The sequence below is a fragment of the Mobula birostris genome, chromosome X, assembly GCF_030028105.1.
Source record: "Mobula birostris isolate sMobBir1 chromosome X, sMobBir1.hap1, whole genome shotgun sequence".
NCBI classification, from domain to species: Eukaryota; Metazoa; Chordata; class Chondrichthyes; order Myliobatiformes; family Myliobatidae; genus Mobula; species Mobula birostris.
The window spans coordinates 5,816,099-5,840,885 of record NC_092402.1 but is presented as its reverse complement, the minus strand read 5'-3'; the positions used below and the strand labels follow the sequence as shown (position 1 = coordinate 5,840,885).

The window sequence follows — 24,787 nt, the reverse complement described above, 5'->3', positions numbered from 1 at the left end:
CGTACCATTTAACCCTGTGTGGCCAAACCTCAGTTAAACCTCTTGAGCGTGTCTGCGTACTTTTATGCATGACTGATTAGATATTTGCTTTAATAAGCAGGTCTATCTAATAAAGTGGCCACTGAGTGTATATAACATGTGATCTGTTTGCTCTCAGATGTGTCGTCCATTGTTGACACTCACAAGATTTTCCCAAACTGACATTTGCTTCTTCCAGGTTCCTCTTGCTCCAGCTGAAGGAATTCTGTGGGGAGTTTCTGAAGAAGAAGCTGAACCTTACGAACTGCGTGGCCGTTCACAGCCTGGCCCACATGTACTCCCTGGACCAGCTGGCGCTGAAAGCGGCAGACATGATTCGCAGGGACTTCTACAAGGTGATCTGGGACGATGAGTTCTACACGCTGCCCTTCCACCTGGTCAGGGACTGGCTGTCGGACTCTGAGATCACGGTGGACTCTGAGGAAGTTCTGTTTGAAGCGGTGGTGAAGTGGGTGCACCGGAACCCCGAGGAAAGGGAGAAGCACTTCGAGGAGTTGTTCAAACTCTTGCGGTTGCCCCAGATGAAGCCCACCTACCTCACCCGCATCATTAAGTCCGAGCAGCTGGTGGCGGGTAGCGCCAGCTGCCTGCGGCTGGTGGCAGAGGCAGTGGAGGGACACGCGCTGAGGTCGGAGAACCAGCAGCCGGCCAGCCCGGACAGCTGGGCGTCGCACGTGGTGCCCTTCCAGCCCCGCTTTGGCCAGAACATGGACGTCATCATGGTGGTGGGCGGCGTGTCGGAGGGCGGGGACTACCTCAGCGAGTGCGTGGGCTACTTCGTTGACGAGGACCGGTGGGTGAACCTCCCCCACATCCACAACCACCTGGACGGCCACGCCATGGCCGTCACCGAGTCCCACGTCTACGTGGCGGGCTCCATGGAGCCCGGGTTCGCGAAGACGGTGGAGCGCTACAGCCCCAACCGCAACAGCTGGGAGCAGCTGAGCAACCTGATCACCAGGAAGCACTCCTTCGGCCTGATGGCGGTGAAGCAGCACCTGTACAGCATCGGGGGCCACGGCAACTTCAGCCCGGGCTTCAAGGACGTCGACGTCTACGAGCCCGAGAACGACAGGTGGCACCACCTGCAGTCGGCGCCCAAGATCCTGCGCGACGTCAAGGCCATCAGCGTGGAGGACCGCTACGTGTACGTCACCGCTCGCAGCCCCGTGGAAACCGACAACGAGGATGGGCTGGGGACCGTCAGCGCCAAGTACGACACGGACACGAGGGAGTGGCAGGACGTGGAGTCCCTGCCGCTGCTGGATAACTACTGTGCCTTCCAGACGGCCGTCTCCACCACGAACTTCTACCACACGGCCTCCTGCTGCCCCAAGTGTTACCCCGTGACGGACAGCGAGGCGAAGCGGAAAATCTCCAGCGCCGCGGCCGACGAGATCCTGGAGAGCCTGCCCCCGGAGGTGCTGAGTATAGAGGGGGCGGCCGTCTGCTACTTCCGCGACGATGTCTTCATCATCGGCGGCTGGAAGAACAGCGACGACATAGACAAGCAGTACCGGAAGGAGGCATACCGCTACTGCGCCGAGCGGAAGCGCTGGATGCTGCTGCCCCCCATGCCCCAGCCCCGGTGCCGGGCGACCGCCTGCCACGTGAGGGTCCCGTTCCGGTACCTGCACGGGGCGCAGAGGTACCCAATGCCACAGAACCTGGCCAGGCAGCGGGAGAGGCTGCAGCAGATGCAGCAGCTACACCGGCGTTCTCTGATCCTCAGGCGACAGCAGCAGCCCCAGGTCGACTGCTGACCGCGTGGCATCGCCATCGGAGACTCGCACAGCCGCCCGAGTGCAAAGGACGTGCAGCTTGTTGGTGTTTATAGGTAACTAGTAACTCCTGTCCTGTCCAAGCATAAACTGCAATGTCATTGTAAACTTGGAACGTTGAAAACGTTGGTAAGGCTTGTAAAATATGCTTTGCCTTAGTTAAGTTTATTTATTCACTTCAACCCTCTCACTAAATATTATCCTAGTCACTCAAGACCCATTTTTTATTTACTAATGCAGAATTGATAAGCTTTGTCATGTATATTTTTTTTAAGTAATTCACTTCAAGAAGTTTGGCTGGAGGTGGGGAGCCTATTCTACTGAGTCATAGTAAATGTTTCCTGTCGCTCGATATCAACAGCCGCTGTTTGTTGTGGTCGGGCGACCGTTCTGTCAGCGCTCAGAAACAAAGGGTGTTGGTGTGATCGGTCTGGCGGGTGCTTGTGCACTGCCGGAACCGAGGTCTGCCCCGATCCGGAATATTACATTAACACCATCAAAGACCCTGGCAGCTTTTGTCTGAATTTTCCGGTTGGCAGCCAGTAAGAGGGATGTTGCCTTGGAAACCTCAACCAAACACCAGTGGGCTCCCCCAGCCACTTGGACCGCTGCGATAAGCACGCGAGTAGGTGAGGAGCACGCTCATTAACAGGCGAACAGTGGTCGTTGTTTCCCATGCTGTTCGAAGCCAGTTACCTTTCTGTCGTATCTGAAGTGTTGCCTGCCAGTCGGGCACTCCTGGCATTTGGCAGATCGGCTTCGAGCTGCCGCTGCTGAAGGTGTCAAGAGTTCCCAGTGAGGAGTGTGACGATTGAGTTGCCGCGGTGACCACTGACCGCCGTCCACTCTTTCAGTTTCTCTGCCTCTCGTCCCACACAGACCCCCAAGCTCAGTATGTGAGAGGTGTTCTTAACATGGCCTCTCATCACCTCTGAACCCATGACTTTTAGAAGTGAACATTTACACGAAGGTGAAGTGCTTTCCTTTGCAGTTCTAGATTTAGAATGACCGTAATTAAAATGCACCCACCCTAATTACCGTAATTAAAATATCTAGGAAGCTTTGAAATGCAACAATGTGAAATGATTCTGTTACATCACGGTGGTGTTTCCAATGTGTTTGGTCTTCTGGGGTGTTGTTACTAGAAGCTGCAATGTGTGTAAATGTATATTGACATGTCAATCGTTGAATTCTAGGATGTATTTTCCAAGTACAGGTCCGTTTGTTTCAGAAGTTAAGCTCGAAGGAGGTGGTAGCATACGTTTGGTCAGGCCGTTCTAATTTCTGTATCAGGAGTGGTCCTGGATTTCGAGTAAGCAGTTCAAACCTGATTTAAAATTAAATTCACTTGTAAACGCATTTGTGAGATGCATTGGTGAAGAGGGTTTATTGTGTAGGGTATGGTGACCCATCGTTCCTTTCTCACCCCGTCTGACAAGCTATGTCACTGCTGACTGCCGCAAGGTCTGTACACTTTTTGACCCTACATATAAACTCAGTTTTTTTTTTTACCATTGTTGACGCCCTAGCGTTTGCTCAGACGTCTGGTTTAATAATTGTCTCCTCTTACAGCGGAGACTTGTTGCGAGGGTCCTGAGCAATTGAGCAACCTCCCGTTTACTGGGCTTAGTGTTGACTGTCACATACTCCATCCAGCAACTACTGTTTCCCTTCCTAATTCCGATTTTAAATAGAATAGGAACCTTTACATATAATCTCTCGACCTGGTAAGAGTAAGTCCCCTTGATAAAGTAGAACTGAACATAATCTGTCCGCCTGCTTACACCCGGTTCCCACGTACACTCTCCAGTCACAAGCTTCGGTTGGGAAGGACATCTTTTAATGGCCTAAATTTTTAAAAATATAGTCCTCCTTCCAGCAGTGAAACGGCCACAACAATCTCGGCTGCGATATCTGCTTTTGTTCCTCCTTAAAAAAAAAATACACGTCTCTGCCATCAAATGCATCAGCACACCAAGCCAGATGGAGATAATGTGGTGAGAACGTGGCGGTATTCATTGACCCGTGGCCTCTGGAAACAACAGTGTGCTCAGTGGCTTTCCCAATTCTTCCTGTGTAATGGTGGTTCAGGAATGAATGCAGTCTAACTGCTAAATACACCGTCACTTGTCGCACGAGCTACTGGAGTCATCTCTACACCCGTGTTACCGTGCTGATGAGTTGTTTTATTTCCAGACCCAGCGCCTGCAGCTTGGGAATTGATGGTAAGTGATTTGCAGCATGGTTTTTGCGTGAGTTACAGTCACTGCTTGTTTGAAATGGATTACTAAACCCAGTGGAAAATACTGTGCCCACAGCTCCCCGATAAACCAAAAGGAAATTACAGCAGCGATTAGTCCCCTTCAGCATGAAGCCTTGCTGCCTACAAATAGCCTTTTTTTGATTGTCCCTAACCAGTGTTGTCAGTATCTTGTTGTGATACAGATCTCTCACCAGATTGTCTCAAACCAGCTGTCTCATTGTGACACAGATCTCATACCAGATCGTCTCTAAATAGTGTTGTAAATTCCTCATTGTGGTACAGATCTCACACCAGATTGTCCCTAAATAGTGTTGTCAGTATCTCATGGTGATACAGATCTCACACCAGATCTTCTCTAACCAGTGTTGTCAATTCCTCATTGTGATACAGATCTCTCACCAGATTGTCTCAAACCAGCTGTCTCATTGTGACACAGATCTCATACCAGATCGTCTCTAAATAGTGTTGTAAGTTCCTCATTGTGGTACAGATTTCACACCAGATTGTCCCTAAATAATGTTGTCAGTATCTCATGGTGATACAGATCTCACACCAGATCTTCTCTAACCAGTGTTGTCAATTCCTCATTGTGATACAGATCTCTCACCAGATTGTCTCAAACCAGCTGTCTCATTGTGACACAGATCTCATACCAGATCGTCTCTAAATAGTGTTGTAAGTTCCTCATTGTGGTACAGATTTCACACCAGATTGTCCCTAAATAATGTTGTCAGTATCTCATGGTGATACAGATCTCACACCAGATCTTCTCTAACCAGTGTTGTCAATTCCTCATTGTGATACAGATCTCTCACCAGATTGTCTCAAACCAGCTGTCTCATTGTGACACAGATCTCATACCAGATCGTCTCTAAATAGTGTTGTAAGTTCCTCATTGTGGTACAGATTTCACACCAGATTGTCCCTAAATAATGTTGTCAGTATCTCATGGTGATACAGATCTCACACCAGATCTTCTCTAACCAGTGTTGTCAATTCCTCATTGTGATACAGATCTCTCACCAGATTGTCTCAAACCAGCTGTCTCATTGTGACACAGATCTCATACCAGATCGTCTCTAAATAGTGTTGTAAGTTCCTCATTGTGGTACAGATTTCACACCAGATTGTCCCTAAATAATGTTGTCAGTATCTCATGGTGATACAGATCTCACACCAGATCGTCTCTAACCAGTGTTGTCAATTCCTCATTGTGATACAGATCTCACACCAGATCATTTCTAAACAGTGTTGTCAATTCCTCATTGTGATACAGATCTAACACCAGATCTTCTCTAACCAGCATTGTCAGTTTCTCATTGTGATACAGATCTCACACCAGATCGTCTCTAACCAGTGTTGTCACTATCTCATTGTGATACAGATCTCGTAACAGATCTTGTTGCGACAAATCATCACATTAAGAAACAAGGTTTTTTTTTCCCCTTCTCTATTTTTGTGAAATCTGCTTCTTTCATCTTTGGCAGCCTTTTCTTGGATTACTGTGGAAGCTTTAGTGTTCTGAGTAAAGGCTGATTTATACTTGTGTGTCAAATGTACGCCATAGGTATGGCGTAGCCCTGTACCCTACGCTGTACTCTACGCCGAACCCTACGCCGTAGCCTAACGCGCACCTCTCCCAAAATGTAACTGCGCGTCGCGGCGACACAGACTGAAACAACTGTGATTGGTCCGCTTGGTAGCATCGCATTTCCTCCTACGCTGCAATAGCTTCCCATTGGGCGACTGAAGGGCAGGGAAGGAACTCTGGCTGCAATGCTTTCCATAAAGCTCTACAGACCTCTGAAATCATGGAGGACCCTGTGCTCGACGCCAGTTTGTAGCTGCTGCAGCCTGTTGACTTCCAGCTGAAGCTAAAACTCGAATGGTGATTGCCAGTCACTGCGCGTACACTGATGTGATACTAATGGTTGGAGATGATGAACCAAATCGTCAAATTTACCTGCCGACATCTGAAAATATTTGAAATGCATTTCCTCGTCCGTCTCTCTCAGTGGCCGGACAAGCACAGAAAATTCACCTTCCTTCAGTTTCAGTCACCATTGTCTGAAGTTTGAGTTTCTTTGTGTTGAAACTCAACACAGTGGCATAGAAACCCCACCGCCAACTAGCGTTTTGGCGGTGAATTGCAGAACAACGCAGACACACCAACGCACAAGTATAAATGCTCACAACGGCGTAGCCCACTTGCGTGAGCTAGTACGCACAAGTATAAACCAGCCTTAATCTGTCAGTTAACACGCATGTATAATGACTGATTGCATTCCTTTGCGTGATTTGCTGCGTTTAACTGCTCTGGCTGTCTCACTTTTTTTAGATTCAGCTGAAGCCTACTGGATATGGGAGCTTGTGCTTTAGACATTTCCCGTTTCTTTGTTCACAGTGTGTATGCAACTACCAGAACTAAACCTTGCTTTCGATTGAAAGAACTAACAGTGTGGTGGAGATGGGCCCCAGCTGTGCTTAACAGGCCTCTCCAACTTCTGACACTTGCTTTTGATTAGTTTTAACTTTTGTGTGCTCTTTTTATTCTTTCTGAGTTATTGGCCTCTCTCTCCACTGAGATTGGATGATGACTTTGTCAGAGCGCGCACCATTGATGACCTAAATGTGCATGTCAGGCGTGCTCACAGTTTTCATTTCTCCCTTTGGCCAAGGGAGCAGAGACTTCTGCTACTGTGTAGTGATGTTGGCTATTGGGAAGGGAAAGTAGTTAAAAGTAAATTGTGTCCTCGTCTGAAATCCAGGCTGTTTACTGCATGTGTTTGAGATTATAGTTGGTTTAGTTTCTCTCTGTCGCTCTTGGCAATCCGTTAAACATCCCCTCTGTCAAAAGGTTTGTTTGTAAAGAAGCAGGCTTCTCCATCCGCGCACTTCTGCAGTGAGCTGAGCACCATGTGGTTAACGTTGAGTTACGAGGGATAGACCGAGGAGTATCTTCTGAACAAAAGTTGTGCTTGTAAACTCCATCCCCCATCTGAACCATTTGCATCTGGTTTGTCTACACCTCACAGTCCCTTTCTGTGAAATGCACGTGCATGTTCGGCAATCTGAACTTATCTATTCGTTTTTATAAAATACGGCATGTCAATAAAATGGTTACTTTTACCACGGAATATGTCTGTCTTCTGTATTGAAAGTGTTACTATGCAGAGAGCCGTACGCCCACTTGACAGACTGTAGAATTAAATATCTACTGTCTCTGGTTTTTATTATGTACAGTACGTCTTTCCTAGGTGGAGATGGAGCAGCAGATCTGTACTGTGTGTTCAGATACACAATCGTCATTTACCCATAAAATGCTGGAGGAACTCAGCAGGTCGGGCAGCATCTATGGAGAGGAATAAACAACTGGTGTTTTGGGCTGAGACCAGAAAGGACCAGAAAGAATTCAGAAGATGGCAGGGAGGGGAAGGACTACAAGCTAGAAGATAATAGATGAAGATAGGTGGGTGGGGGGGGGGGGAGGTGATGGGTGGAAAAGGTAAAGGGGTGAACCTGCTTTGGCCTGAAATGTCAGCTGTTTATTCCTCTCCATAGATGCTGCCTGACCTGCTGAGTTCCTCCAGCATTTTTATTCTGAATTGAGATACAGCACAGTGGGCCCTTCAAGCTGAGCCACCTAGCCCATTTAATCCCCCTATTTAATCCTAGCCTTAATCACGGGACAATTTACAACAACCTACTAACCGGTATGCCTTCGGACTGTGGGAGGAAACCAGATCACCCGGAGGAAACCCACATGGTCACAGGGAGAACATACAAACTCCTTACAGACAGTGATGGGGTTTAAACCCAGACAGCCTGTACTGTAAAGCGTTGTGCTAACCAGTACGCTACCGTGTTGTCCTGTTTTGTATGAGTTCTGGGTTTCCAGCCCCTGTAGAATCTCTTGGGTTCATCGTTTACCCACCTTATTTTCCACTAATTACAATGATGTTCTTGTGTTGGCCCTTGTTATATTTTATATTCCTCAAAAGTATACGTTTATCTTTTAGCCTTGGGTATAATGAACACTGGCATCACGAGAACTGATTTATTATAAATTACGTACACCGGCCCTTTCTACAGGCTGCCTATCCCTTGTGCACTGCATTTTCATATTACCCCATTTCCTCACGATATTGAAGGCCAGTTGGCCCATTTAGTCTGTGAGCAATCCCATTATCTCACTTGTTATGTCTATTTGAATGCTCACCTACACTGAGACCGGGTGCAGGAGCTAGTTCTAGCAACATAGCTGCAGGGAGAATGCAAATCTCTCTCTCGCTCACTCGCACACATTGCAGAGGGTCAGAGTGCTATCTGGGCCACCATATCTCAACGTTGGCTGCACTGGCTGTGTTTTGTGTTCTTGTAAGCCGGGTGGAAATCTGGCTTCAACCGGAACAATTTCCAAACAACAAAGTCACTTTTCCTGTGTTAAGACATTTCTCAATGCTGTAAATCTCCGACAATAATTCGACAGACGCTGATTCTAAATTATCAGGGAGCGGAAGCTGTTGTTTCAGGTGTTTGTAAAAGAATGTCGAAATGCCGTCAGGAATCAACTGATTTTGGTTATTCAGTTCAAGGGGACTTAACCAGCTAGACGGCACTTCAGATGTTTAAAACAGTGTGGAGAATAACAGGATCAAAAGCCCATAAGACATAGGAACAAATTAGGCACTTATTTATTCATTTTTAAAATTTTATTTAAGTGCAATCGTGAACAATAGCCAGATCAGAAATGCTGATCAAGTCAACTAGTTCATAAAAAGAACTCTAATAGGCCAATCAGATGGTTCACTGCTGCTCAGCGATAGAACACAAAAAAAATCATATGTACAATTAAGAAACATTAAAGAATAGTAGAAACACTGGAGTCATGATGATCATGATGAGGTCTGCTAGACAGAGACATTTATACACATGCTGTCCTCCATAATTCAAAGAGATTAAAGGATAAGGTTGCCGGGTGACAAAACGTGGCGGGAGCACTTGAAACTACAAACTAATCCCTACCGGTAGAAAACAGCACCTGTTCTTTCCGCACTGTTCTCCAGCCGTTTAAGGACTAAGTCCATTTCAGCCCATCAACTCTGCTCTGCCATTTAATCATTGCTGATTTATTATCCCTCTCAACCCCATTTTATCTTCTCCCTGTAACCTGTGATGCCCTGACTAATCAAGAACCCTACCTCTGCTTTAGGTATACCTAAAGAGTTGACAGGAACAGGCCCTTTGGCCCATCTAGTCCATGCCAAGCTGTCATTGTGCCCAGTTACATCCATGCCCACCTGGGCCATGGCACTGCATGCCCTCTCCCATCCATGTACCCCTCCAAACTTCAAATGAAATTGAACTTTCATCCACCCCTTCCACTGGCACCATCCCCTGAGTGAAGAAGGCCCTCTCCTCAGGTTCCCCTTTCGTACTTAACCCTTGGTGTGTGCTTTCAGTCGACGAGAATGGAGCAATTTTTAACATTAGGCTGATAGGTGGTGAGTAGATAGTAAAGTTCAAAGTAAATGTATTATCAAAGTGTATATATGACACCATTTCCCTGAGATTCCCTCTTGCAGGCATTCACAGTAGAAGGAAGATGTACAATAGAATGAATCAAAAAAAAAACTACACAGAGACCGACAAACTGAAAATGCACAAAGAAACAATTAATAATATTAGATAATTTATACTGAGAACATGAGTTGTAGAGCTTGATAATGAAGTAGGTTTTCAAAGCTTACAGAGAGATTTAGGCCAGTTAGAAGAGTGGGCCGAAAGATGGCAGATGGAGTTTAATGCTGATAAATGTGAGGTGCTACATTTTGGTAGGACTAATCAAAATAGGACATACATGGTAAATGGTAGGGTATTGAAGAATGCAGTAGAACAGAGATATCTAGGAATAATGGTGCATAGTTCCCTGAATGTGGAATCTCATGTGGATAGGGTGGTGAAGAAAGCTTTTGGTGTGCTGGCCTTTATTAATCAGAGCATTGAGTATAGGAGTTGGGATATAATGTTGAAATTGTACAAGGCATTGGTGAGGCCAAATTTGGAGTATTGTGTACAGTTCTGGTCACCGAATTATAGGAAAGATGTCAACAAAATAGAGAGAGTACAGAGGAGATTTACTAGAATGTTACCTGGCTTTCATCACCTAAGTTACAGAGAAAGGTTGAACAAATTGGGTCTTTATTCTTTGGAGCGTAGAAGGTTGAGGGTTGAAAGTGAGTCTGTAGGTTGATTTCAGTTTTGAGGTGAGTGAAGATGTACAAACTGGTTCAGGTGTCTGGCATTTATCATCTCCAACAGGAGAATCTATAACCATATAACAATTACAGCACAGAAACAGAACATCTTGGCCCTTCCAGTCCGTGCCGAATGCTTACTCTCACCTAGTCCCACTGACCTGCACTCAGCCCATAACCCTCCAATCCTTTCCTGTCCATATAGCCGTCCAATTTAACTTTAAATGACAATATCGAACCTGCCTCAACCACTTCTGCTGGAAGCTCGTTCCACACAGCTACCACTCTCTGAGTAAAGAAGTTACCCCTAAACTTTTGCCCTTTAACTCTCAAATCATGTCCTCTTATTTGAATGTCCCCCCCTCTCAATGGAAAAAGCCAGTCCACGTCAACTCTATCTATCCCCTTTATAATTTTAAATACCTCTATCAAGTCCCCCCTCAACCTTCTACGCTCCAAAGAATGAAGAACCAACTTGTTCAACCTTTCTCTGTAACTTAGGTGATGAAACCCAGGTAACTTTCTAGTAACGCAAACACGAGGAAATCTGCTGATGCTGTAATTTCAAGCAACACACATAAAAGTTGCTGGTGAACGCAGCAGGCCAGACAGCATCTCTAAGAAGAGGTACGGTCGACGTTTCGGCCTGAAACGTTGACTGTCTCTCTTCCTGGAGATGCTGCCTGGCCTGCTGCGTTCACCAGCAACTTTTATGTGTGTTGCTTAACATTCTAGTAAATCTCCTCTGTATTCTCTCTATTTTGTTGACATCTTTCCTATAATTCGGTGACCAGAACTGTACACAATACTCCAAATTTGGCCTCACCAATGCCTTGTACAATTTCAACATTACATCCCAACTCCTATACTCAATGCTCTGATTTATAAAGGCCAGCATACCAAAAGCTTTCTTCACCACCCTATCCACATGAGATTCCACCTTCAGGGAACTATGCACCATTATTCCTAGATCCCTCTGTTCTACTGCATTCTTCAATGCCCTACCATTTACCATGTATGTCCTATTTTGATTAGTCCTACCAAAATTTAGCACCTTACATTTATCAGCATTAAACTCAATCTGCTGTTTTTCAGCCCACTCTTCTAACTGGCCTAAATCTCTCTGCAAGCTTTGAAAACCTATTTCATTATCCACAACTCCACCTATCTTAGTATTATCTGCATACTTACTCATCCAATTTACCACCCCATCATCCAGATCATTAATGTATATGACAACCTTGGACCCAGTACAGATCCCTGAGGCACACTACTAGTCACTGGCGTCCAATCTGACAAACAATTATCCACCACTACTCTCTGGCATCTCCCATCCAGCCACTGCTGAATCCATTTTACTACTTCAATATTAATACCTAATGATTGAACCTTCCTAACTAACCTTCCGTGTGGAATCTTGTCAAAGGCCTTACTGAAGTCCATATAGACAACATCCACCACTTTACCCTCGTAAACTTTCCTAGTAACCTCATCAAAAAATTCAATAAGATTTGTCAAACACAACTTTCCATGCACAAATCCATGTTGACTGTTCCTAATCAGACCCTGTCTATCCAGATACTTATATATACCATCTCTAAGAATACTTTCCATCAATTTACCCACCACTGACGTCAAACTCACAGGCCGATAATTGCTACGTTTACTCTTCGAACCCTTTTTAAACAATGGAACAACATGAGCAATACGCCAATCCTCCAGCACCATCCGCCTTTCTGATGACATTTGAAATATTTCTGTCAGAGCCCCTGCTATTTCCACACTAACTTCCCTCAAAGTCCTCGGGAATATCCTGTCAGGACCCAGAGACTTATCCACTTTTATATTCCTTAAAAGCGCCAGTACTTCCTCTTCTTTAATCATCATAGTTTCCATAACTTCTCTATCTGTTTCCCTTACCTTACACAATTCAATATCCTTCTCAGTGAATACCAAAGAAAAGAAATTGTTTGAAATCTCCCCCATCTCTTTTGGCTCCACACATAGCTGTCCACTCTGATTCTCTAAGGGACAAATTTTATCCCTCACTATCCTTTTGCCATTAATATAATTGTAGAAACCCTTTGGATTTATTTTCACCTTACTTGCCAAAGCAACCTCATATCTTAAGGTCCTTTTTACATTCTTTATATTCCTCGAGAACCTCAATTACTCCATGCTGCCTATATTTATTGTAGATATCTCTCTTTTTCCGAACCAAGTTTCCAATATCCCTTGAAAACCATGGCTCTCTCAAACTTTTAACCTTTCCTTTCAACCTAACAGGAACATAAAGATTCTACTTAACCATATCTATAACAATTACAGCACGGAAACAGGCCATCTCAGGCTTCTAGTCTGTACCCTCAAAATTTCACCTTTAAATGACCTCCATTTCTCTATTACATCCCTCCCATAAAACAAGTTGTCCCAATCCACTCCTTCTAAATCCTTTTACATCTCCTCAAAGTTAGCCTTTTTCCAATCAAGAGTCTCAACCCTGGGTCCAGACCTATCCTTCTCCATAATTATATTGAAACTAATTGCATTGTGATCACTGGACCGGAAGTGCTCCCCAACACAATCTCCGTCACCTGCCCTATCTCATTCCCTAACAGGAGATCCAACACTGCCCCTTCTCTAGTTGGTACCTCTATGTATTGCTGCAAAAGACTATCTTGCACACATTTTACAAACTCCAAACCATCCAGCCCTTTTACAGAATGGGTTTCCCAGTCTATGTGTGGAAAATTAAAATCTCCCACAATCACAACCTTGTCCTTACTACAAATACCTGCTATCTGCTTACAAATTTGCTCCTCCAATTCTCGCTCCCCATTTGGTGGTCTATAATACACCCCTATAAGTGTTACTACACCTTTCTCATTCCTCAATTCCTCCCTAGACGAGCCCTCTAATCTATCCTGCCAGAGCACCGCTGTAATATTTTCTCTGACAAGCAATGCAACACCTCCCCCTCTTGTCCCTTTGATTCTATCACACCTGAAGCAATGAAATCCAGGAATATTTAGTTGCCAATCACACCCCTCCTGCAGCCAAGTTTCACTAATAGCTACAACATCATACTTCCAGGTATCAATCCATGCTCTAAGCTCATCCACCTTTCTTAAAATGCTCCTAGCATTAAAATAAATGCATTAAAGAAAGTTTCCACCTCTTACTCTGTTTATCATTAATGGTGCAAACAACTTTACACTCTCCTTTTTCTTCCTTCTCCCCTACATCTGTTCCTACACTCTGGTTCCCCTCTCCCCTTGTATCTAGTTTAAATCCCCTGGAGCCTCTCTAGGAAACCTATCTGTAAGAATATTTGTCCCCTCCAGTTCAGATGTAAACCGTTCTGTCGGAACAGGTCCCACCTTCCCTGGAAAACTGCCCAATTATCTATAAATCTGAAGCCCTCCTTCCTGCACCATCTCTTCAGCCATGTCTTGATCTGCGCTATCTTACTAATCCTGCTTGCATGTGGCACTGGTAGCAATCCTGAGATTGCTATCCTGGAGGTCCTGTCCTTTAACTTGGCACCTAACTCCCTAAACTCGCCTTTCAGGACCTCCTCCCTCTTCCTACCCACGTCATTGGTCCCTACATGGACCACGACATCTGGCTGCTCACCCTCCCTCTTGAGAATACCAAGAACTCGATCCGAGATATCACGGACCTTGGCAACAGACCATCTGGGATTCTCGATCTCTTCCACAGAACCTCTTATCTGTCCCCCTAACTATCGAATCCCCTATCACTACTGCTCTCCTCTTTTCCCTCCTTCCCTTCTGAGCTGAGGGTCCCGTCTTGGTGCCAGAGACGTAACCACTGCAACTTGTCCCTGGTAGGTGGTCCCCATCAACAGTATCCAAAACGATGTACTTATTATTGGTGGGAACGGCCACAGGGGTGCTCTGCTCATTCTGTCTATTCCCCTTCCCTCTCCTGACAGTCACCCAGCTACCTGTCTCCTGACTGTAAGAGGTATCTCCTGGTAACTCCTGTGTATTTCTGCCTCTGTCTCCCGAATGATCCAAAGTTTATCCAGCTCCAGCTCCAGTTCCCTAACTCGGTTTGTCAGGAGCTGCAGCTGGATGCACCTTTTACAGGTGTAGTCATCAGGGACGATTGTGCTCGCCCTGACTTCCCACGCCCTGCAAACGGAGCACTCGACTGCCCTAACTGATGCCTCCATTACCTACTCTTAAGGTAATTAAAGTAATTTAAGGAACTTACCCAGCCTTACCTCACTTGGAGTGAAGTTGGTCCTCAGCCTCTCGAGCCAAAGCCTTCCTAATCTGTCTCCCTCTACTCCGTCGCCCGCTACAACCAGCACCTTGAGGTTTAACTCTCTTCCACATTCAAGTATATTACTAAGTTGACTCACTTTTTTTTTAATCACCATCAATACTCAGTTCCCAGTTGGGAATTCATTCAGAAGGCCTCTCTTCCCCATCTTTCAAAATGTGGATATTCAGTGTATGCTTCCCTCATCTCCCCTGGGGGGTGGGGGGGGGGGGGGTAGTTGTGGTATTTATCCAGTGAATTAATTTTCATAAATACAAGAGATTCTACAGATGCTGGAAATCCAGAGCACAACACACACACACCTCACACAAAATGCTGGAGGAACTCAGCATGTCAGGCAGCATCTGTGGAGAGCTGACATTTCCGGCCGAGTCCCTTCATCAGGAGTGATGACTGGGGTTCAGTTCCTGCTGCTGTCTGTTAGGAGTTCTTCCTGTCACTACGTGGGTTTCCTCTGAATGCCCTGGTTTCCTCGCTTTCCAAAGGTTCAGTAAGTTGTGGCCATACAGGCACGCCGACACTAGCGGGCTACCCCGGCACGTAGAAAAGTACCACTCAGAAACCTAGTTCAATGCCAAAACCATTTAATCTGCCTCCTGCCGTCGACCTGCACTGTGACCATAGACCTTCATACCCCCTTCTGTCCATGTACCTGTCTAAATGTTGAAATCGAGCTCGCATGCATCCCTGCACTGATGGCTCATTCCACACTCACACCACCCTTAACTCTCAACCCCTCACGTTCCCCTTAAACGTTTCATGTTTCATCCTTAACCCACAACCTCTCGTTGTAGTCCCACTCAACCTTGGTGGAAAGATCTGCAGGAAGAGGTACAGTCGACGTTTCGGGCCGAGACCCTTTGTCAGGGGTCTCGTCCTGAAACGTCGACTGTACCTCTTCCTAGAGATGCTGCCTGGCCTGCTGCGTTCACCAGCAATTTTTATATGTGTGGCTTGAAATTCCAGCATCTGCAGATTTCCTCGTGCTTGGTGGAAAGAGCCTGATTGCATTTACCCTCTCTATTGTGGTTTGAGTTAAGGAAGGTTGAAAGACCCTGATGTGAGTTATATACAGACCCCCCCCCCCCCAACCAGTAGTAAGAATGTGGTCTACAAATTACAATGGGAGATAGAAAATGCTCTCCAAAGGGCAATGTTACAAAAGTCGTAGGGGATTTCAAAAAGCAGGTAGATTGGGAAAATCAGGTTGGTGCTGGATTCCAAGAGGGGGAATTTCTAGAATGCCTATGAGATGGCTTTTAGAGCAGCTCATAGTAGAGCCCAGTAGGGGATCAGCTATTTCTGAATTGGGTGTTGTGCAATGAACCGAAATTGATTAGCGAGCTTAAGGTAAAAGAACCTTTTGGGAAAAAAATGATCATCATTTCAAATTCCCCCTGAAATTTGAGGAGAAGCTAAAGTTAGGTGTATCAATTTTACAGTGGCGTAAAAGAAATCGCATAGGCGTGAGAGAGGAGTTGGCCAGAGTTGATTGGAAAAGAACACTGGCAGGGATGACGGCAGAGCAGTAATGGCTGGAAATTTCTGGAAGGCACAGGATACAGTATATACATCCTAAAGAGGAAGAAGTATGTTGAAGGCAAGATGATGCAACAATGGCTAACAAGTGAAGTCAAAGCCAAAGAGAGGGCATTTCATAGAACAAAAATTGGTGGGAAGTTAGAGGATTGGGAAGCTTTTAAGTACCAACAGAAGGCAACTAAAAAGTTGTAAGGTAAAGATGGAATATGAAAGCAAGCCAGCCAATAATATTGAAGGGGATACCAACAATTTTTTTCAGATCCATAAAGTATAAAAGAAAGGTGTGAGGGATATCAGACCACTGGAAAATGATGCTGGAGATGTAGTAATGGGGACAAACTGAATAAGTATTTTGCATCAGTCTTCACTGTGGAAGACACTCGCAGGATGTTGGAAGTTCCAGGTGTTATGAAGTGAAGTTACCATTACTAGGGAGAAGGTTCTTGGGAAACTGAAAGGTCTGAAAGTAGATAAGTCACCTTGTCCAGATGGACTGCAGGGTTTTGAAAGAGGGGGCTGAAGAGATTGTGGAGGCATTAATAATGATCCTTAAAGAATCACAAGGTTCTGGAAAACTAGACAATTACAAATGTCACTCCACTCTTCAAGAAGGGAGAGAGGCAGAAGAAAAGAAATTATAGGCCAGTTAGTGTGACCTCAGTGGTTGGGAAGCTGGTGGATGGATTGTTTAGGGTTCGGTTTCGGCTTACTTGGAGGCACATGATAAAATAGGCCGGAGTCAGCATGGGAAAATACTACCTGATAAATCTGTGGGAATTCTTTGAAGAAATAACAAGCAGGATAGACAAAGGAGAATCAGTTGATGTTGTGTATTTGGAATTTCAGGCGGTCTTTGACCAGGTGCCACACATGAGGCTGTTTAACAAGCTACGAGCCCATGGTATTACTGGAAAAATTCTAGCATGGATAAAGCAGTGGCTGATTGGCAGGGGGTAAAGAGTGGGAATAAAGGGAGCCTTTTCTGGCTGGCTGCTGGTGACTAGCAGTGTTCCACAGGGGTCTGTGTTGGGACTGATTCTTTTTATGTTATATGTCAATGATTTGGATGATGAAGTTGATGGCTTTTTTTTTCCAAAGTTTGCAGACAATATGAAGATAGGTGGAGGAGCAAGTAGTTTTGAGGAAATGGCTACAGAAGGACTTGGATTCGGAGAACGGGCAAAGAAATGCAGATGGAATACAGTGTCGGGAAGTGTACGGTCATGCCCTTTGGTAGAAGAAATGAAAGGGTTGACTATTTTCTAAATGGAGAGAAAATACAAAAATCTGAGGCGCAAAGGGATTTGGGAGTCCTTGTGCAGGATCCTCTAAACATGAATTTGCAGGTTAAGTCTGTGGTGAGGAAGGCAAATTCATTTCAAGGGGACTGGAATATAAAAGCAAAGGCTTTATAAAGCTCTGTCCGCCAGAGAAAGCAGGATCTCCCAGTGGCCACACATTTTAATTCCACATCCCATTCCCATTCCGACATGTCTATCCACGGCCTCCTCTACTGTAAAGATGAAGCCACACTCAGGTTGGAGGAACAACACCTTATATTCCGTCTGGGTAGCCTCCAACCTGATGGCATGAACATCGACTTCTCTAACTTCCGCTAAGGCCCCACCTCCCCCTCGTACCCCATCTGTTATTTATTTTTATACACACATTCTTTCTCTCACTCTCCTTTTTCTCCCTCTGTCCCTCTTGCCCATCCCCTGGGTTCCCCCCCCTTGTCTTTCTTCCCGGACCTCCTGTCCCATGATCCTCTCATATACCTTTTGCCAATCACCTGTCCAGCTCTTGGCTCCATCCCTCCCCCTCCTGTCTTCTCCTATCATTTTGGATCTCCCCTCCCCCTCCCACTTTCAAATCCCTTACTCACTCTTCCTTCAGTTAGTCCTGACGAAAGGTCTCGGCCTGAAATGTCGACTGTACCTCTTCCTAGAGATGCTGCCTGGCCTGCTGCGTTCACCAGCAACTTTGATGTGTGTTGCTGGAATTTCCAGCATCTGCAGAATTCCTGTTGTTTGACTTTATAAAGCACTGGTGAGGCTTCACTTGGAGAATTGTGAGCAGTTTTGAGCCCCTCATTTTAGAAAGGAGGTGCTGAAACTGGAGAGGGTTCAAAGGAGGTTCACGAAAATTATTCCAGGATAGAATGGCTTGTCATATGAAGAGCGTTTGATTTCTCCGGGCCTGTATTCACTGGAATTCAGAAGGCTGGGGGTGACCCAGTTGAAACCTATCAAACGGTGAAAGACCAGTAGTGGACGTGTCTCCTATGATGGGAGAGTCTAAGATCAGAGGACATCGACTCAGAATAGAGGGCTGTCCTTTTAGGACAGATACACGGAGGAATTCCTTTAGCCTGAGAGTGGTGAATCGGTGGAATTTATGGAGCTGTGGAGGCCAAGTCTTTATGACAGAGGTTGATACATTCTTGATTGGCCAGGACATGTGGGGATATTGGAGGAGGGCAGGAGACTGGGCTGAGAGGAAAACTGAATCAGCCATGATGAAATGGCAGAGCAGGCTCGATGGGCCAAATGGCCTAATTCTGCTCCTATATCTTATGGTCTTATACTCCCCTCACAATTTTGTATACGCTCATCAAATCTCAGCTCAATCTTCTACATTGTAAGGAATGAAATCCTAACCTATTCAATCTTTCCTTGTAACTCAGGCCCTTCAGACCTGGCAACATCCTTATAAATTTTCTCAGGGCTCTTTCAACCTTATATGCATCTTTCCTGTGGGTAGGCGACTAAAAATGCACACAATACACTGAGTTAGGCCTCGCCAACGTCTTATACAACTTCAGCATAACATCCCATCTCCTGCACTCAATACTTTGATTTATGGAGGCATCTTCGGACATCCTTGGACTATTTGCCGTTGCCAGAAGCGGCACACTTCCCTGTATGTTTCGATGTACCTGTGAGAGAAAGAAACCTAATCTAAGAGATGAAAAAATCTTTCACAAACTCATCATCCTAGTCGCCGTGACCCCAGAGTTGGCAGATTTTCTTCATTTTCCAATGCCGACCTCTTGTTTAGATTAGGTAGTTCATTGGAAATTGCCGCTGTAACAAATCTACTTTACAATCCTTTTGCTTTGTACTCCAGAAATGCAGTAACTGTTTTACTAAATCCACTGATGTATCTACTAATTTAGGAAAATTAACTCTATTGTCTCCTACGTTGGATTTATACCATACTCTGGGTTCAAGTTATACAAACATCCTGTGACTTTTTTTTAAACCCTCGTACCTCATTGGCAGGGTGGAGATACGTCTTTATCGAAGGAGGTTACCTCTGCTAGTTATACGAGCACTGACGCCAGGCAGACAATCTCTGAACAGTATTGATAATATTAGGCCGGGGGGGGAGGGGGGTCACCCATCTTGTAAAGTCACTGCCCAGAAGAAAGCGATGGCAAACCACTTCAGTAGAAAAATTTGCCAGGAACGATCGTGGGTCTTGCGGGACCGTGATCACCCACGGCGCATAACAAACGAACACACCTCATTCCAACTTTATTTATGTTTACTCAGAGATAAAAGACTCTCATAGCCCAACGAGCCCACACTGCCCGTGATCAATTAACCTACTACCCTGTATACCCTTGGAATGTGGGAGGAAACCAGAGCACCCGGAGGAAACTGAGAATGTACGAATTGTTTACAGACAGCGACGGGTAATTGAAACCAGGTCACTGCCACTGAAAAGCATTGAACGAACAAAGGGGCACCCAGATTTGAACCAGGGACCTGTGGATCTGCAGTCAAGTGCTCTTCCACTGAGCTATACCCCCCCCCCCCACATCAAGAGTTGATAATTATCTACTGTCACATACTTAACCTGTTCATTTAGACCTCGACCTCTTTTACTATAACACTCTACACTCCGTTTTCCTTTCCTTGCCCATGGTACAAATGGTATCACTTCTCCAGTATGCAGAAGACATCTTGCCTTCTCCTTTGTGAGGCATTGATGGTGAATGGAATCTCTCATTCTCCCTGATGTGTGCCCTGTTAATTGATCCTGAAAACAATACTTTAATTTTCAGAACTCTGATGCTCTTCACTCTCTGTGTTCCCTGGGCGGCTTCTTCACATTTAACACTGTATATAGTCATACCAAGTTTCTAAAAAAAAATTTTATTTAAAAATAAGTTTTATTTATGGTTATTACACAGTTGATTCTTCAGGAAAATATTTTATTGGTAACAACAAAAGAGTAATCAAGTTGTCATTTCAGAGATCATACTGCTAAAATACTGGTAGAAGCAGAATATTTTATTTGTTCCTCGCGGGACAATAACCCGAGCAGTTTGTCTCTGGGCGCTGCGTACTCCCTGACGTTGGGCAGGCCTGGCACCACGCAGCAGCTCAAGGCGCTGCGGTAGATACTCATGTCGTGGGCGTCGTACCACTCGTCCGTCTTCTCATCGTAGCACTCCACGTTGAACGTGGTGGTGAAGCCATTGAAACCACCCACGACAAACAGGAGGTCGTCCACCACCTCGATGCCAAAGTTGCTGCGGGGGTTGAACATGGTGGGTAGCGTGCGCCAAGTATTGGTGAGCGGACTGTAGGCTTCAGCGCTCCGGAGTCGGTTAGCACCATCGAAACCTCCTACCTGGCGTTCAAAGAAATAAACACAATGCTCACAACAAGGGAAACAGCCTGTTTTACTTTTAATCTCAATAAATTATGTGGACCACAATAAAATCTTCAAATTTCTGTGATTTTATGGAAAAGTGTCAGTTGACACCTGGAGTTCCATGTCATCTAGACTTTCCAAAGTTCAAGGTACATAAAAAACTGTTGAGATTCATTTCCTTGAGGGCATCCTCACTGAATCCATAGGATGATAACCATAGCATAATCAATGAAAGACCGTCCCAATTTGGGTGCTCAAACAGAGCGCAGAAGTTAACCAAGTGTGCAAATACAAAAATAACGAAATAGTAAAGGAAGAAAGAAACAAGCAAGCAAATAATAATTGAGAACATGACAGAAGTGGCCTTGAAAGTGAGTCCATAGGTTGTGGGAACAGTTCAGAGATGGGGGCAAGTGAAGTGATGCTGCTTTCCTGCTGCAACATTTCAAATAGATGTGCTCAATAGTGGGGAGGGCTTTACCCGTGACGGTCACCCATTACCCGTTTCATCATTACAAAGCAGAGAATTACTTGTGAAGTGTGAAATAAAGATCACCGGGAATTGAGAGTTCGATTTTAGATATTTTTTTTCTCAAATCGAGGATGGATTCTTGGGAGAAGCCTCCAACAGGACCACAGCCTTGTCATAGGGTTTGGAGGTTGGCGTGGCTGGAGTCAAGGGCTTTATTCTTTGGCTCTTGGTAGGGTCGCCCATTCCAAACAGGTCAAAGGTTAGAGGACAGACTAAGAGTGGTCCGTTGGTCCTCTAGGTTTGGGGGATTCAGCTCAATGATAACAACCCTGACTGGTCAAAGTAAAAATTGTTACAGAAACAGCAATGAAGAATCCTTCTATGGAGGACCTTCATTGCTTCCCTAAGCAGCAGCGGCGTAATGGGCAGTAAGTAGGTAAATCTTGGGAGAAGAGTTTCTGGTAATATAAGATTTAAATACCATTTTCAAGGTAGTGAAGAAACAAAAATTATTTATAGCTCAGAAAAGTTCGAGGAGATCTTTCACAAAAAGGAATTCTTCAAAAATGAACTTTCTTTCAGAGACCTTTTACCCCACATACAACATTCGGCTCACAATGTTGTTCCGGCCACTGAATAGTACTTTATTGAAAAGTGTTAATGTGTTAGGGGAAGCGGGGAGAGAAAAGCAAATGAATAAATGTACCATCCTCCAATATCCTGACCTCGGCACGATCACAGTTACGCAGAGTGTGGTTTATTTCCTGTTCAAATGTGGCGGCCAATTCAGGAACAATCAATGGATTCACTTTCAAGGACTCTTCGGCTCATGTTCTTGATATTTGTTGCTTATTTATTTACTACTATTATTTCTTTTTGTATTTACAGAGTTTGTGGTCGAATGGTTGAACGCCCAGGTTCTTTCATTGATTCTGTTTGGGTTATTACTCTGTTGAGGATGCCCACAAGAAAATGACTGTCAGGGCTGTATATGGTGACATATATGTACTTTGATAATAAATTTACTTTCAACGTTGAGAAAATCTCCTACAATGAAGTCAGACAGTCTTAGAACACCACGGCACAGATGCTGTCCCTCTAGTCCTTGCCAACAGTCAGGCAAAAGGCCAGATAATCTATTTTAAGAATGCTTTTATTTTCAAGGACACCAAAGAAGAGATTTCCTTCATCCAACACATATAAAAGTTGCTGGTGAACACAGCAGGCCAGGCAGCATCTCTAGGAAGAGGTACAGTCGACGTTTCGGGCCGAGACTCTTCGTCAGGACTAACTGAAGGAAGAGCTAGTAAGAGATTTGAAAGTGAGAGGGGGAGGGGGAGATCCAAAATGATAGGAGAAGACAGGAGGGGGAGGGATGAAGCCAAGAGCTGGACAGGTGATTGGCAAAAGGGATATGAGAGGATCATGGGACAGGAGGCCTAGGGAGAAGGAAAAGGGGGGGGGGGAACCAGAGGGTGGGCAAGGGGTATAGTCAGAGGGACAGAGGGAGAAAAAGGAGAGTGAGAGAAAGAATGTGTGTATAAAAATAAATAACAGATGGGGGTACGAGGGGGAGGTGGGGCATTAGCGGAAGTTAGAGAAGTCGATGTTCATGCCATCAGGTTGGAGGCTACCCAGACGGAATATAAGGTGTTGTTCCTCCAACCTGAGTGTGGCTTCATCTTGACAGTAGAGGAGGCCGTGGATAGACATGTCAGAATGGGAATGGGATGTGGAATTAAAATGTGTGGCCACTGGGAGATCCTGCTTTCTCTGGCGGACAGAGCGTAGATGTTCAGCAAAGCGATCTCCCAGTCTGCGTCGGGTCTCGCCAATATATAGAAGGCCACATCGGGAGCACCGGACGCAGTATATCACCCCAGCCAGGTGAAGTGTCGCCTCACCTGGAAGGACTGTCTGGGACCCTGAATGGTGGTAAGGGAGGAAGTGTAAGGGCATGTGTAGCACTAGTTCCGCTTACAAGGATAAGTGCCAGGAGGGAGATTGGTGGGGAGGGATGGGGGGGACGGATGGACAAGGGAGTTGCGTAGGGAGCGATCCCTGCGGAAAGCGGGGGGGGGGAGGGAAAGATGTGCTTAGTGGTGGGATCGCGTTGGAGGTGGCAGAAGCTACGGAGAATAATATGTTGGACCTGGAGGCTGGTGGGGTGGTAGGTGAGGACCAGGGGAACCCTATCCTAGTGGGTATTGTATTGTTGATTGTTGTTGTTTCCTTCATTCGTAGTGTTTAGGGAATATAGTGCCATGCCTCGATGCCCTATTGGGCAGGCACCACCTCTGCACTGTAACGTTCCCTCAGTAAACTCTCTTCCTAAGCGTGGGGCTTGAATCTGTATCTGTCTGATCCAGAGATGAGTGTTCAGCCCTTGAACCAATACATAATATTCAGTGGTTTCAAATTTCGCAACTTCACTCCAGACTAGGACCTCTGGTCCATTCAGAATACATAAACACAAGAGATTCTGGAGATGCTAGAAATCCAGAGCACTGCACGCACAAAATGCTGGAGGAATTCAGCGGGCCAGGCAGCACCAGGGCAGAAGACTAAAGAGCCGGCGTTTCGACCGGGACCCTTCGTCGGGATCGGAAAGGAAAATGGAAGAAGCTGGATAAAGGTGAGGGCCGTGGAAAAAGCCCAGTGGTGATAGGTGAATTAATGTGGGTACGGGAGGGGGGGGGGTTGAAATAAGAAGCTGGGGTTGATAGGTGGAAAGGGTAACGGGCTGGGGAAGAAGGAGTTTGATAGGAGAGTGGACCATGGGAGGAAGGGAAGGAGGAGGTGATAGCAAATGAGGAGAAGAGTAAGAGGGGAGCCAGAGTGGAGAATGGAAGAAGAGGGAAGGGGGTGAAGGAAATTGGGGAAATCAATGTTCATGCCATCAGGTTGGAGGCTGCCCAGATGGAATTTGAGGTGTTGCTCCTCCAACCTGAGAGTGGTGTCATCATGGCAATAAATTATAACAAAATAAAATATACATATTTCCTTAGCTTCCCTTGATTGAAATTCTCTTCAATCTCATTTTCCTTCTCTCTAATTGGGGAATTTACAATCAGCGGCCACTTTATTAGGTACACCTGTCCGTTAATGCAAATATCTAACCAGCCAGTCGTGTGGCAACAACTCACAAGGCATAAAAGCATGCAGACGGGGTCAAGAGGTTCAGTTGTTGTTCAGACTGAACATCAGAACGGGGAAGAAATGTGATCTAAGCGACTTTGTCCCTGGAATGATTGGTGGTGCCAGACGGGGTGGTTTGAGTATCTCAGAAACCGCTGATCTCCTGGAATTTTTCACGCACAGTGGATTCTAGAGTTTAACATAGAATGGTGTGAAAAACACAAAAAGGAAAATCCTGTGAGTGAAAGTGCCTTGTTAGTGGGAGAGGTCAGGGGAGAATGGCCAGACTGGTTCAAGCTGAAAGGAAGGTGAC

At 45.5% G+C, this 24,787-nt stretch overlaps 2 protein-coding genes across 3 annotated transcripts in view; one reads left to right on the top strand and one right to left on the bottom strand.

The window, feature by feature from the left end:
• klhl11 (kelch-like family member 11) overlaps nucleotides 1-21,502 on the top strand; it is a 32,395-nt gene extending 10,893 nt beyond the window's left edge. The window contains exons 2-3 of one of the 2 annotated variants that reach the window (XR_011883948.1): nucleotides 218-1,876; nucleotides 17,295-21,502. Coding sequence is in view for 1 of the 2 variants with exons in the window: in XM_072249692.1 (XP_072105793.1) it covers nucleotides 218-1,802 (1,585 nt within the window). In the remaining variant the exon portion in view is untranslated. Of the gene's footprint in view, nucleotides 1-217; nucleotides 4,479-17,294 lie in introns of those variants that run through there. The other variant, XM_072249692.1, reaches the window with a different exon arrangement.
• Nucleotides 20,456-24,787, bottom strand: part of LOC140191878 (kelch-like protein 10) — a 31,146-nt gene continuing 26,814 nt past the window's right edge. Inside the window, exon 3 of the mRNA XM_072249693.1 lies at nucleotides 20,456-20,840. Coding sequence (XP_072105794.1) covers nucleotides 20,463-20,840 — 378 coding nt within the window. The 3' untranslated portion in view covers nucleotides 20,456-20,462. The remainder of the gene's footprint in view (nucleotides 20,841-24,787) is intronic.